Here is a 15,338-nt window from a genome sequence, read left to right as displayed (position 1 = left end):
CTTGGCTCACTGCAGCCTCTGTCTCTGGGGTTCAAGGGATTCTCCTGCCTCACCCTCCCAAGTAACTGGGATTATAGGCATGCACCACCGTGCCCAGCTCATTGTTTTATTTTTAGTAGAGACTGGGTTTCATCATGTTGGCCAGGCTGGTCTCGAACTCCCGACCTCAGCTGATTCACCTGCCTTGGCCTCCCAAAGTGCTGGATTACAGGCGTGAGCCACCGCACCCATCCTTCATTTCTTTTTATTGCCAATATTTCATTGTATAGATATACCACATTTACTCATTTATTCATCTGTTGATGGACATTTGAGTTATTTCCATTTTTTGGCTATTACAAATAATGCTGCTATGAACATTTATATACAAGGTTTTGTTTAGACGTAAGTTTTTGTTTATCTTAGATATATAACTAGGAGTAGAATTGCTGGATAATATGGCAATTGCACGTTTAATATTTTCAGGAACTGCCAGACGATTTTCCACAGCAGCTGCACCATTTTTTATTACCACCAACCTGATTTACTTTTTAAAAAAAATTTTTTTTTTTTTTTTTGAGACATAGTCTCACTCTGTTGTCCAGGCAAGAGTGGTGCTGCGATTATGGCTTACTGCAATCTTGACCTCCCTGGGCTCAGCTGATCCTCCTACCTCACTCTCCCAAGTTACTGGGACTATAGGTGCATGCCACCATACCTGGCTACTTTTTGTATTTTTTGGTAGAGACTGGGTCTCACTGTATTGCCCAAACTGGTTTTGAACTCTTGGGCACAAGCAGTCTGCCCACCTTGGCCTCCTAAAGTGCTAGGATTTCAGGCGTGAGCTACTGCGCCCAACCCTGATTTCCTTTTAATTCCAACAGAAATGGGAGACTAAGTTTAGTTTGCCACGTACAGGATCTAGCTGGTAATACAGCTTCCAGAGATCACTTATTTTCAAAAATTTCTGGATTCATTAATAAAGTTTTATTGAGTGATTATTACATGCAAAGCACAAGTCTGCAAAACAGTTCCTTTGAATGCTTTTCTCCTAGGGTGGTAAATTAATAAACATTAACTAAGTACCTATTTTATACCAGTTATTGATTCCTGTCCTTCCCTTGGCATTTTCTCTTGGCAGCCTCCCGAGCCCAACAAGGAGAGGTGATGAGGTTGGCATGTCGTTTGGATCCCAAAACTAGCTTCCAGATGGCTGGGGAGTGGCTAAAGTATCAACTATCAACTTTTTTTGATGCTGGTTCTGTGAATTGTAAGTTTTTTTCATTACTGAATGTTAGTGAAATGTTAGGACAGTATCAAAACTATATATAGGAAATGAGCCTGAGCTACACACACATCAGAACGATATACTAATACTATTCAAAAATAGCTTTGCTCATCCTGGAGAGGGAGTGTTTTCATTGGCTCACACAAAGAAAGCAGATGACACATTTTAAATTTGTTTTAAGTTAGGGTAAAACCATGTCATTATCAGTTTTGCCATCATTTTCTAACAGAATCAACCAATTATTTATTGTTGATTTTATTTGCTTCACTTCAGGCACCAGCTTAACAAATTTCATGCCTAGACCTAACTTTAAGACTTTTCAACCAAATTCTTGCATAGCACTATTCCTGAAATCAGAAAGGATCTCCTGTTAGACATAACAGGAATAATACAGAGACTTCTCATATCACTCAGCCACCCCAAAGCTTTCGGGAAATTATACTTTACATAAATTCAAAATAATCCCCCTCTACCGAATGCCTCAACCAGTTAACTTCTCTGTACTCCATATGTTTTGTCTCTCATCTTAACGCATGCTATATGTGTGTGACGGTATTAATAAAGCAAAAAGGCTGGGTGCGGTGACTCACGCCTGTAATCCCAGCACTTTGGGAGGCCAAGGCGGGCAGATCACCTGAGGTCGAGAGTTCGACACTAGCCTGACCACCTTGGAGAAACCCTGTCTCTACTAAAAACACAAAAAATTAGCCAGCGTGGTGGCACATGCCTGTAATCCCAGCTACTTGGGAGGCTGAGGTAGGAGAATCGCTTGAACCCAGGAGGTGTAGGTTGCGGTTAGCCAAGATGGTGCCATTGTACTCCAGCCTGGGCAACGAGAGCGAAACTCCATCTCAAAAAAAAAAAAAAAAAAAAAAAAAGTGAATTAACTAGTGCACGTCACTGCTTTAGAAAAGCACCATACTACTGGCTGACATTTGAGGGATTTAACATTCAGTTTTATTTACAATTGATTTCTAAATTCTCTGATATTTGGTAACTTGAAAGGTTGAGGAAGCCCAAATGTGTTGCACTAAGATGAAACTAGTAAATAGGACTGCACTGTATGTAAGCAAGAAAAGCAATTGGTAAGTCTTAGGCCAGGCAGGGTGGCTCACGCCTGTAATCCTAGCACTTCAGGAGGCTGAGGCTGGGGATCACCTGAGGTCAGGAGTTCGAGACCAGCCTGGCCAACATGGCAAAACCCTGTCTCTACTAAAAAAATTAGCCAGGCGTGGTGGTGGGCCCCTTTAATCCTAGCTACTCAGGAGGCTGAGGCAGGAGAATCACTTGAACCCGGGAGGTGGAGGTTTCAGTGAGCCAAGATTGTGCCACTGCACTCCAGCCTGGGCAAAGAGCGGGACTCCATCTCAAAAAAGAAGGAAAAAAGGAAAAGCGGCTAGGCACAGTGGCTCATGCCTGTAATCCCAGCAGTTTGGGAGGCTGAGGTGGGTGGATCACAAGGTCAGGAGTTCAAGACCAGCCTGGCCAAGATGGTGAAACCTCGTTTCTACTAAAAAAAAAAAAAATACAAAAATTAGCCGGGCATGGTGGCAGGTGGCTATAATCCCAGCTACTTGGGAGGCTGAGGTGGAGAATTGCTTGAACCCGGGAGGCTGATGTTGCAGTGAGCTGAGATCTCGCTACTGCCCTCCAGCCTGGGTGACAGAGGAGTCTCCATCTCAAACAAACAAAAGCAATTGGCAACTCTTTTTGCTTGTGCGTTGCTATTTGAGTGGTGTGCTGTGGTAATAGTTGTAAACTTGAAGGATGGCACCCTTCTCTAGACATAGCCCTTAAGGTTGTCATGAGGCTATTGGATGTGAAGCAGCGTTTTGTATATTACATTGTTTCCTTATTGGGAAGATTCTTTAGGGTCTCAATTTTAATTATTTAGATTCTCATGGAAAAAATTACAAAGGGGGAGGAGGGGAGAAACTAATTCATGTTTATCAAGTACCTACTAATGGGCCAGGCAATGTTTTTGATGTTCACCTATGTATCCTCATTCATTACTCAAAATGGTTTTACTACAAGTCTCATAGAGGTGAATTCAGACTGCTCATTATTAGAGGAGGAGGCATGGTAGGAACCTTCACCTACCTCATTGCTTTCAGTACACATCATCTTTTCTTTGCCCCAGCTGAGAGGGGTTAGATTACCCCCTGCTCCTTCAATCATGAAATTCTCAGGTGTTCTCCAAGCCTCCATTGTCTCTCTGTGTCTTCTGTGATCTTTCAATGCTGATAATTGTGTGTGTGTGTGTGTGTGTGTGTGTTTTAAAGCTTGTTCTGCAGTTGGAACTGGAGAAGGAAGCCTCTGTTCCGTCTTCTCACCTTCATTTGTGCAGTGGGAAGCCATGACTCTTTTTTTGGAAAGTGTTATCACCCAGATGTTTCGAACACTAGATAGAGAAGTAAGTAATTATTTCCCATGCTGACTGCATGATTATTTTGACCTTTTTCTTTTCTTTTCTCTTTCTTTTTTGAGACACGATATCTCTCTGTTGCTCAGGCTGAAATGCAGTGGCACAATCACAGCTCTCTGTAACCTCCAACTCCTGGGCTCAAGCAATCCTCCTACCTCAGGCTCCTGAGGATCTAGGACTACAGTCACGTGCCACCACACCTGGCTAATTTATAATAAAAATGGAGTCTCTGTTGCCCGGGCTGATCTCAAACTCCTGGCCTCAAGTGACCCTCCTGCCTTGGCCTCTCAAGGTGCTGAGATTGCGGGCATGACCCACTACACCTGGTCAGTTTTTATCTTTTTTAAACTGGTAGTAGAATAGGAAAATCTATGGATGTACATCTTACAGAAAAGGAAACAGATTTAGAGAGGCTAAATAGCATACTCAAGTTCAAACAGCTAATAAATGGCAAAGTGGGGACCAAAACTCAGGTCTTTCTTTTTTTTTTTTTTTTTGAGACAGAGTCCTGCTCTGTAGCCCAGGCTGGAGTGCAGTGGCGCAATCTCGGCTCACTGCAAGCTCCGCCTCCCGGGTTCATGCCATTCTCCTGCCTCACCCTCTGGGGTAGCTAGGACTACAGGCGCCCGCCACCACACCCGGCTAATTTTTTTTGTATTTTTAGTAGAAACAGGGTTTCATTGTGTTAGCCAGGATGGTCTTGATCTCCTGTCCTCGTGATCCGCCCGCCTCGGCCTCCCAAAGTGCTGAGATTACAGGCGTGAGCTACCACGCCCGGCCAAAACTCAGGTCTTTCTAACTCTAAGCCCTGCCACATTTAGTATACATTTTAAGTACCACACTGCTTTAGAATACTGTAGGCCACCAGTATAGTGGCCACCTGTAGGTCTGAAAAGGAGGGTATGCACAGAGAGCCTCGACTATATCAGTAAAATCATATTTCTTAAAGTAAGCAGATGAGGATTTACTAAATTATAGAGAAATAGACAGAAGATATAATCCAACAATGTATAGAGGAGAACCAAAAGTAGCTGATAAGCCGGGCGCAGTGGCTCATGCCTATAATCCCAGCACTTTGGGAGGCCGAGGCTGGCCGATCACTTGAGTTCAGGAGTTCCAGACCAGCCTGGCCAACATGGTGAAACCTCGTCTCTACTAAAAACACAAAAATTAACTGGGCATGCTGGTGCACGTCTGTAATCTCAGCTGCTTGGGAGGCTGAGGTACGGGAATCGCTTGAACCCACGAGGCAGAGGCTGCAGTGAGCTGAGATCATGCCAGTGCACTCCAGCCTGTGTGACAGAGTGGGATTCTGTCTTAAAAAAGAAAAGGGTGGGGCACAGTGGCTCAGGCCTGTAATCCCAGCACTTGGAGGCTAAGGTGGGTGGATCACCTGAGGTCAGGAGTTCAAGACCAGCCTGGTCAATATGGCAAAACCCTGTCTCTACTAAAAATACAAAAATTAGCCGGGCATGGTGGTGGGTGCCTGTAATCCCAGCTACTCAGGAGGCTGAGGCAGGAGTATCACTTGAACCCAGGAGGTGGAGGTTGCAGTGAGCTGAGATTGTGCCATTGCACTGGGCAACCAAGAGTGATACATATATAAAGTAGCTGATAAATATGAAAAACATTCAGCCTCTTGATCAATTGAAGAAATAACAAAATTTAAGAGGTTTTAGGGAATAATATACTGCTTAGAAGATGGTAAGAAGGGCACACACAGCTGAGTACAGTGGTTCACACTTGTAATCCCAACACTTTGGGAGGCCAAGATGGGAGGAATGCTTGAACCCAGGAGTTTGAGACCAGCCTGGACAATATAGTGAGACCTCATCTCTGCTAAAAATTAAAAAAATTAACCAGGCATGGTGATGCGTGCCAGTAGTCCCACCTACTTGGGAGGCTGAGGCCATAGGATCACTTGAAACCAGGAGTTTGAGACCAGCCTGGTCAACATAACAACACTTCTACAACATCTCTACAAAAATTTTTAAAAAGTATCCAGGCAGCCGGGCGCGGTGGCTCACACCTGTAATCCCAGCACTTTGGGAGGCCGAGGCGGGTGGATCACGAGGTCAGGTGATCAAGACCATCTTGGCTAACACAGTGAAACCCCGTCTCCACTAAAAAAATACAAAAAATTAGCCGGGCGCAGTGGCAGGCGCCTGTAGTCCCAGCTACTTGGGAGGCTGAGGCAGGAGAATGGCGTCAACCTGGGAGGCGGAGCTTGCAGTGAGCCGAGATCGTGCCACTGCAGTCTGGCCTGGGCAAAAGAGCGAGACTCCGTCTCAAAAAAAAAAAAAAAAAAAAAAAGTATCCAGTCATGGTGGTGCCCACCTGTAGTCCTAGCTACTCAGGAGGCTAAGGCAGGAGGATCCCTTGAGCTCAAGAGTTTGAGGTTACAGTGAGCGATGATTGTGCCACTGCGCACTCCAGCCTAGGTGACAGAATGAGACCCTGTCTCTTTAAAAGATGAAAATAAAATGTAGCCAAAATGGTTATTTCTGAGTGGAGGCAGCCATGTCAACCTGTTTTATGTCTTTGTTACAGGAAATTCCTGTTAATGATGGAATAGAACTATTGCAGATGGTTCTGAACTTTGATACCAAGGATCCTCTCATCCTGTCCTGCGTCCTTACTAATGTCTCTGCGCTCTTTCCATTTGTCACCTACAGACCAGAGTTCCTGCCCCAGGTCTTCTCTAAGGTATAAAATCCATCTCCTTTGTAAATTTTATTTTGACGTTTCTAAGTTAATTTTTATTTATTTTATTTTTTGGAGACAGGATCTTGCTACATTGCCCAGGCTGGACTCAAATTACTAGTCTCACGGGATCCTCACACCTCACCCTTCTGAGTAGCTGAGACTACAAGCATGCACAACCATGCCTGGACTAGGCTAATTATTTTTGTAACTATTTTTTAAATTATGTGAGGCAAACTAATAAACAGCTATTTATTCATTTATTAAATATCTACTCAGTACTTATAGTGGATCAGGTACCATGCTAGTGCCTCACTCTTTAGGAACACTCTGGGAAGAAAGGCACAAAAACAGTTAATGTTACCTATATGGCATTGCAATGAAGATGTGTATAAAGGAGAGTATTCGAGTGTGCTGTCGGGCAGGGAGGGGATTTATGAGAGGAAGGAACACTTTCCAGGTTTCCAGTTCAGTTGACTAGGTGGGTGATAGAGCCACTCCTTGAGTCAGAATACCAGATTACGAAGGAGAACAGGAGTAAAGAGAAAGCGGTGAGTATTTTGGAATACTGTGAAGAATATGTAGAACATCTTTATGGAGACATCTCACAATAAATTGGCTATTCGAGGTTGAAGATCTAGACTCTAGAAAGTAACGAGATAAAATTAAAGCATCATCATCATAGAAGTCCCACGACTAAAAGTGAAGTCTTACTGAAGTGATTATGTATGTGGAGGTAGGAGACATGTGAGTCAAGCAAGGAACCTAGTGAATCACCATCATTGGAGGAGTGGAGAAAAAAATGAGAAGCCCCAACAGAAGAAAAAAGAGCCAGAGAAATGAAGAAAATGTTGTGTCACAAGACCAGTAGGACTTCAGAAAAGTGGGCTCATTTGTTGCAAATTCTTTGAGTTGGAGAATGTCCAGTGAGTTTCTTGACTACACCCTTGTCTGAGTTTAATTCCATAATAGTGGCCAAGGAAGCAGCCATATTTCACTGGAATGAGGAGTAAATGGGAAATAATGAAATGGAATCGAGGGGATAGATCATACAACTTCTGACAGAAAGAAGAGAGAGGCATTTCCATAGCCAAGTGCTTGGGTGATGGCATGAATTGTTCTGGGATCCTATTGTAGAATGTTTTGATGGTAAAATTGTGACTCCGATGACTCTTGTAGAGGTTATCTGAGAAAATGGACAATATGAATAAGCTCATGCCTATAGTCCCAGCTACTCAGAAGGCTAAAGCAGGAGAATCAGTTGAGCCCAGGAATTCAAGTCTAGTCTGGGCAACATAGCAAGATCTCATCTCTAAAACAAATAAACAAACATGAGTGACCTTTTTTCCTCCTCTCCCTTAGCTATTTTCATCTGTCACTTTTGAAACTGTTGAAGAAAGTAAGGTAAGACCATTAATTAAACCAATAGATTCTAACTTCTTGAGTACTAATGTATGAATACCTGATACTCAGTTTATATTTTTATATAAATGGGAGGGGATAGTAAAGGCGGTAGATTATCATATATGTTGTTTTGCCCTAGAGACACTATAGGGCATAGGAAACATAGATTCTTGGCGGCTATAAATGTTACTCCATTATACTCTTAGGGTTGTGAAAAATCATTGTGAACTTGCCCCTGACTGAGATATTTACATGAGTCTATGCAGCACCTGTATATTATATTAAAAGCAGCTCCGAGTTTGTTGAATGTCTCTTTTCAGGCCCCCAGAACCCGGGCAGTGAGGAACGTGAGGAGGCATGCTTGTTCCTCCATCATCAAGATGTGTCGTGACTACCCCCAGCTTGTGCTGGTAAGCTGCTGGACCCTGGCTGAAGTAGCCAAGTTTGGTTACATTTGTGTGTAAATCCAGCTTTCAGTGTACCTCACATAAAGAAAAAACTAGAAACTATAGCTTTGCATCATATAAGCATCCTTGGCCGGGCATGGTGGCTCACACCTGTAATCCCAACACTTTGGGAGACTGAGGTGGGTAGATCACCTGAGGCCAGTAGTTCGGGACCAGCCTGGCCAACATGGTGAAGTCCCATCTCTACTAAAAGTACAAAAAAATTAGCTGGGCATGGTGGTGCATGCGTGTAATCCCAGCTACATAGGAGGCTGAGGCAGGAGAATCACTTGAACTCAGGAGGCAGAGGTTGCAGTGAGCCAAGATCACGCCATTGCTCCAGCCTGGGCAACAAGCAAAACTCCGTCTCAAAAATAAATAAATAAATAAATAAATAAATAAATAAATAAATAAATAAAAAATAAATAAATAAATAAATAAATAAATAAATAAATAAATAAATAAATAAATAAACATTCTTGAATTGGTGTTTTCTTAGTATACTTAGTAGTATAGTTAGAAATGTGATGGCAAATGTAATCTCTCTTCAAAATACAAATAGTTCTCTGCCATATAGATTACTAAGTTTACCCCTATAATTCTACAGCTCTTTACTATGTGATGATCTTAATTACTACTGCCAAATGATGTGCCTGATCTTCAGAAAAGCAGATGCAAATCACAACCCTTTTCGGGGCATGGGGTTATAAGAAATTTAACATTACTCCAGATTACAAATTATCCAGAAATTTCTTCTCTGAATGCACAGCAGTTATCTCCATATATAGAGATAGATAGATAGATAGATAGATAGATAGATAGATAGATAGATAGATAGATAGATAGAGACAGACACAGATAGATAGATAGATAGATAGATAGATAGATAGATAGATAGATAGATAGATAGATAGATAGATATAGATAAATAGATACAGATATAAAACAAGCTGATCTTTTCACAGTTGTAATATGGGAAAGTGCAGTTATCCAAATACTCAAGACAACAGCTATCTTCTGCCTAAATTGTCTTGCTTATTTAGGCAAAATAAAGACATATAACAGAATTACCAAATAATAGCCTTATAGGCCTGACTTTCCTGGGACTGCTTTGGTTTTCTTCTTTCTTCCTTGAGTGAGCCACCTCTCCTTGAAAGTCAGACCTTTACCACCTCTGGCTTTTTTTCTTTTTGATCTGTAGCCCAATTTTGACATGCTTTATAACCATGTGAAGCAACTCCTCTCCAATGAGCTACTCCTGACACAGATGGAGAAGTGTGCCCTCATGGAAGCCCTGGTTCTCATTAGCAACCAATTTAAGAACTACGAGCGTCAGAAGGTGTTCCTAGAGGAGCTGATGGCACCAGTGGCCAGCATCTGGCTTTCTCAAGACATGCACAGGTAAAGGAGATCCCTTGCCCTGACTCTTACTATACTCAAGCACCCATTTTGGTTTAAGAGCTAGGCCCAGGGTGGGGTAGGGGTTAAGGATATTGAAGTGTGATGGCATTATCCATGATACCTGAAGTTTTCTAAAAGCAGTCTTTTGTAATTTAATCTCTGGTTCAATTAGATTGTGGGTGGGGAGGGCACAGAGTGAGACTCCTGTGGTGTCTGCATTGCAGCACCAGCACATTTAGAGAAACGAGAACAGCTAGGAAGGGCCATACAACCACACAGACACTTATCTGTGCTCACACAGTAGAGAAATTATTTTCTTTATATTTTGAAGATTATATTCTTGTTTAATTCTTAAATTGTTACTAATAACATTTGGGAGTGGGAAGGGAAATTTAAACCTTCAAATGACAGCTGACAATTAGTATGATTATACTCCTCTCACTATAAAAACTGCTCTTAAGAGCCAAATAATGATAGCCTGTTAACTCCTGTGGAAGAAACTGTCCTTGTTTAAAATCATGATATAACTTTTTTTTCCCCCGCCAACCTTCAGAGTGCTGTCAGATGTTGATGCTTTCATTGCGTATGTGGGTACAGATCAGAAGAGCTGTGACCCAGGCCTGGAGGATCCCTGTGGCTTAAACCGTGCACGAGTAAGACTTTCCTGGGAATGGGAAGTGGCATTGGCCATGGGTAGGAGTAGGGTGTTGTCTTTTGTCAAGTTTCTCAGAGATTTGTTTTTTCTATACTGGTGAGAAACGTGGGAGTCTCCACTTCCCTAAGCTTCTCCTTTCTTTTCTTCTTTAGTCTTGAATTCTTGAGTTAGTTCCCACAGCAGAGCAGATGGTCTTTTCTATGAAGTCATTATTTTGGCTTTAAGGATCTCTAAATAGCTCTGAAGACTGAAGGTGTAATGAGGAAGTAGGTCAGAACTTGGTCAGCAGGGTGAGTCCTCCCTGCCATTGCTCTCTGGCATGTAAAGTCTTAAGTGATGGCTTAACTTGCAAACCTGAGATTTTTCAGTGCTTTGCTATTTAAATAAGCATTGTTCCTGGCTCCATTATGGCACAAGTCCCATCAATTAACCTGGCAAGTAGTAGGCTGATTGAGAGTACCATGAGGGGGGATTAGGACACTAGCTGTTAAGGCCCAATAAGGGTCAACTCAAAGAAGATGAAATGATGGCATTTTAAACACTTTGTTTTGGATTGTATCTAAGCCACCTTCTCATCAGGGTCCTGTGGGTGGGTCACTGCAGCTCCTAGAAAGACAGCTTACTGCAAGGGAAGTTTCCAGAGCCTACCACTGGCCCTGAAAATGGCAGTGAGAGGATCCCTCTTGGACTTCACCTTAAAGGAAGGGATGGGGGATTGCCGGGGAGCAGAGTATTATTTCATTCTCTCTGGCCTCTGTGTCACTTTTGCCAGAACCTTGAATATATCTAACAGTACTTTGTCTTTTTTTTTTTCCTGTTTATATTTATCTGTCATTCTTGTTTTTCTATAGATGAGCTTTTGTGTATACAGCATTCTAGGTGTTGTGAAACGAACTTGCTGGCCCACTGACCTAGAAGAGGCCAAAGCTGGGGGATTTGTGGTGGGTTATACATCCAGTGGAAATCCAGTCTTCCGTAACCCCTGCACAGAGCAGATTCTGAAACTTCTTGACAATTTGCTTGCGCTTATACGGTGAGTCAGAATAATGGCGTTTCTCTGTTGTTTTTTACTTTACCTTAAAAATTTCAAAAGTTTAGTCTGTTTATATGTCTTCATATCTTAGTGGTATTAATGAGGGATTGATTTAAGTCTTATTTCTTTCTAGAGGGTGTCTCAGTTTAAAAAAAAATAACATCAGCTCTCACTTGCATAAATCTTAATTTCCATGTGAACCCAAGGGGATAATCCCAAAAGGGCTTTTCCCATTTTGAGCCTCCTCTTTGTTGTTCTTCCATTTCTTTATACTTCATCACTATTTTTACTTGTAAGTTTTATTTGGTCTAAATTTTTTAGTAAAGTAATTGCTCATTGGGAGCAGGGCAGTTGCCTTCTATAATGGTGCATCTCTGGGTGGTATTCATATGAGCTAATCTGAATTTATCAATACTGAGTCTGAGCTCAGATGAACCAAACAACCGCTGGCTGAACATGCTAAACAAAGGAATTATAAATTTTTCATCTGAGTTTGCTAGGTCCTTGGTTCTCAACGCTGAGTCCTAAGACCAGTAGTAGCATTAGCATCACCTGAGAGCTTATTTCAAAGGCAGAATCAAGGCCCCACCCCAGACATACTAAATCAGAATCTGCATTTTAACTAGATGCCAAGATGGTTTATATACACATTAAACATTCAGAATCACTGTTTTAGATCACATGAGTTAATATATTCAAGTGGAAGTAGGCCAGTATAGGCTTATCAGTTACTAGATAGACATTTGATGACTCAGGGATGCTCTCTAAATGAAAAGATAGGTTTTTTATATAATTCAGTTATTGGCCAAAGAGTGCTTTTTGTATCTCACAGGATTTTTTTTTTTTTTTTTTTTTTTTTTTTTTGAGACAGAGTCTCATTCTGTCACCCAGGCTGGGAGTGCAGTGGCACAATCTTGGCTCACTGCAACCTCCGCCTCCCAGACTTAAGCAATTCTCCTGCCTCAGCCACCCAAGTAGCTGGGACTACAGGTGTGCACCACCACTCCCGGCTAATTTTTGTATTTTTATTAGAGACAGGGTTTCGCCATGTTAGCCAGGCTGGTCTTGAACTCCTGGCTTCAAGTGATCAGTCCACCTCGGCCTCCCAAACTGCTGGGACTCCAGGAGTGAGCCGCCACACGTGGCCTCTCACAGGATTTTTAAAGTACATTGTTGGAGCTCTGTTTCAGTACTTTTTGGCCCCTTCTCCAGGGAGTAAAAGCAGTCTCAACTGGGCAAACCAAATTATTCGTGTCTCAGGGAAACTCTCCTGGGAATAGACACCCAAGACCTGAAGCCTAAGAACCAAAAATTTTAAGTTAATGTTGACAAATTGGAGGGCTGGAGTGTCTGATAAAGTTGTCATTGTGGACATGTTTGTGGAAATAGACAATATTTTGGCTGGGTGTGGTGGCTCACACCTGTAATCGCAGCACTTTGGGAGGCCAAGGTGGGTCGATCACTTGAGGTCAGGAGTTTGAGACCAGCCTGGCCAACATGGTGAAACCCCATCTCTACTAAAAATACAAAAATTACTATCACAAGGACAAAAAACCAAACACCGCATGTTCTCACTCATAGGTGGGAATTGAACAATGAGAACTCATGGACACAGGAAGGGGAACATCACACTCCGGGGACTGTTGTGGGGTTGGGGGAGAGGGGAGGGACAGCATTAGGAGATATACCTAATGCTAAATGACGAGTTAATGGGTGCAGGAAATCAACATGGCCCATGGATACATATGTAACAAACCTGCACATTGTGCACATGTACCCTAAAACCTAAAGTATAATAAAAAAAAGAAAATAAAAAAATAAAAATAAATAAAAATACAAAAATTAGCTGGGCATGGTGGCGCATGCCTGTAATCCCAGCTACTGGAGAGACTGAGGCAGGAGAATCGCTTGAACCCGGGAGGCAGAGATTGCAGTGAGCTAAGATCACGCCACTGCACTCCAGCCTGGGCAACAGAGTGAGACTTCCATCTCAAAATAAATAAATAAATAAATAATATTTTCTTTTTATTTCAAAAGGAGGAAAGAAGTCTCTGAAAAGAAGTAGGGCTTGTACTGAGAGGGTTAAACATTCAGTCAAGGAAAGGCTTATTTCCATCGTGATGTTTTTATTAATAGAGATGGGGTTTTGCCATGTTGCCCAGGCTGGTCTCAGACAGCTGAGCCTGCCTCAGTCTCCCAAAATGCTAGGATTACAAGTGTGAGCCACCACACCCAGCCCCATAGTGATGTTTTTTTAAAACCACAAGGTTCTTCTGCAGCTAGAGAAATGTGAAAGTGATGGAAATCACAGGGCAAGAAGCTAATCAACTAGACCTTTTTAGGCCTGTGGCCAGAATCTATGTGGCCAACCCAGACGTGGAAACAGGGTTCATTTCTGGTTGGGTCTAGAGGCCACAACAGTATGGTTATCATTTTTTATATAATTTTCTTTTTTAAAAAAAGTATAACCTCTCTTCAGTTTCTAGTCACCTTCCTATCAATCAGTAGAGCAAGATTCTCATGTGTTCACTACGTCTTTCTCCAGTTTTTTCCTCTATAAATTTACTACTCCTATTTTCTATAGAAAGACAATGGAAAGTGTATAATTGCTGTCGGTAGATAAGTAGGTCTTGAATTTATTTTGCAAACAAGACCTGTTCTGTCTATCTTTTCATTTAGGAGGCTAACAGCAGAGTCAGCTTGACTTTAAGGACTCTATTTTCTTAGTCTTGAAATGGTTTATCATTTTGATATTTTTCTAAGAGTTCAGTGCTTTTAGAAAATTCCAAAAATCAATCAAAAGGCATTTTGAAAAATGCCTAGCATGTAATGATTGAGTAGATTGCTTGAATAGTGTGTAGCTGGAGCTATTAGAGTTTTGCTTTTTTAGTAAATTTTATTGGCTGGGCACGGTGGCTCACGCCTGTAATCCCAGCACTGTAGGAGGCCAAGGCGCATGGATCACTTAAAGTCAGGAGTTCGAGACTAGCCCAATAAACATGGTGAAACCCCACCTCTACTAAAAATACAAAAATTAGCCGGGCATGGTGGCAGGCGCCTGTAATCCCAGCTACTCGGGAGGCTGAGGCAGGAGAATTGCTTGAACCCGGGAGGCGGAGGTTGCAGTGAGCCAAGATCACAGGGAAAAGTCTTCCCTGTCCCTGGGCAACAGGGAAGACTCCGTCTCAAAAAAGAAAAAAAAAATTAAATAAATTTTATCTTGAAGTGTAACATTTATGTAGAAAAGGGCATAACTTGTGTGTGTAGATGAATTTTCACAAAGTGGACAGATTCATGTAATCAGCACTCAGATCAAGAAGCAACTTTACCCAATACCTCTTCTTAGTAATTACCTGCCCCTCAAAGATAACTACTATTCTGATTTGTATTTATTTATTTACTTACTTACTTTTGAGGCAGGGTCTTATTCTGTCGCCTAGGTTGGGGTGCAGTGTTGCGATCACGGCTCACTGCAGCCTCAACCTCATGGGCTCAAGCAGTCCTCCCACCTCAGCCTCCTGAGTAGCTAGGACTACAGCCGTGAGCAGCCATGCCCAGCTAATTTTTAACTTTTTGGTAGAGACAGGCTCTCTCTTTGTTGCCGAGGCTAGTCTTGAACTCATGGGCTCAAGAGATCCTCCCATCTCAGCCTCCCAAAGTGCTGGGATAACAGATGTGAGCCACCTCACCCGGCCCACTATTCTGACTTTTAACATTTTGCCCAGGTTTTTGAACTTTATGAAAATGAAATCAGAAGTATGCACCTTTTGGTGTCTGCCTTCCTTTTGCTCAATATTTTGTTTCTGAGGTTCATCCATGTTACTGCATGCATGTACTTGTGTTTTTTTTGTTCTCCTTGCTTGTATGATATTTCATTGTGTGAATATGCTGTAACTATTCCGCCTTGATGGACTTTTGGGTGATATTTTAATATTACAAATCATGCTGCTGTTGACATTCTTATGTCAAATACGTTTTTATGAACATATATACATAATTTTTGT

General features: G+C 42.1%; 1 protein-coding gene and 1 non-coding gene across 2 annotated transcripts in view; one reads left to right on the top strand and one right to left on the bottom strand.

Moving 5' to 3' along the window:
• The window catches only part of XPO5 (exportin 5), a 53,800-nt gene that overhangs the window by 19,703 nt on the left and 18,759 nt on the right, over window positions 1–15,338 (top strand). Inside the window, exons 13-20 of the mRNA XM_032140798.2 lie at window positions 1,121–1,249; window positions 3,550–3,680; window positions 6,243–6,398; window positions 7,758–7,799; window positions 8,120–8,209; window positions 9,447–9,646; window positions 10,200–10,299; window positions 11,153–11,334. Of these exons, the coding sequence (XP_031996689.1) occupies window positions 1,121–1,249; window positions 3,550–3,680; window positions 6,243–6,398; window positions 7,758–7,799; window positions 8,120–8,209; window positions 9,447–9,646; window positions 10,200–10,299; window positions 11,153–11,334 (1,030 nt within the window). The remainder of the gene's footprint in view (window positions 1–1,120; window positions 1,250–3,549; window positions 3,681–6,242; window positions 6,399–7,757; window positions 7,800–8,119; window positions 8,210–9,446; window positions 9,647–10,199; window positions 10,300–11,152; window positions 11,335–15,338) is intronic.
• Window positions 13,942–14,068, bottom strand: LOC116460535 (small Cajal body-specific RNA 15). The gene has a single exon (XR_004245839.1). It is a non-coding gene; the product is annotated as a small Cajal body-specific RNA 15 (non-coding RNA).

Source organism: Hylobates moloch, unplaced genomic scaffold, assembly GCF_009828535.3.
Source record: "Hylobates moloch isolate HMO894 unplaced genomic scaffold, HMol_V3 SCAFFOLD_20, whole genome shotgun sequence".
Lineage (NCBI taxonomy): Eukaryota > Metazoa > Chordata > Mammalia > Primates > Hylobatidae > Hylobates > Hylobates moloch.
This window is presented reverse-complemented; position numbering and strand designations above follow the sequence as displayed.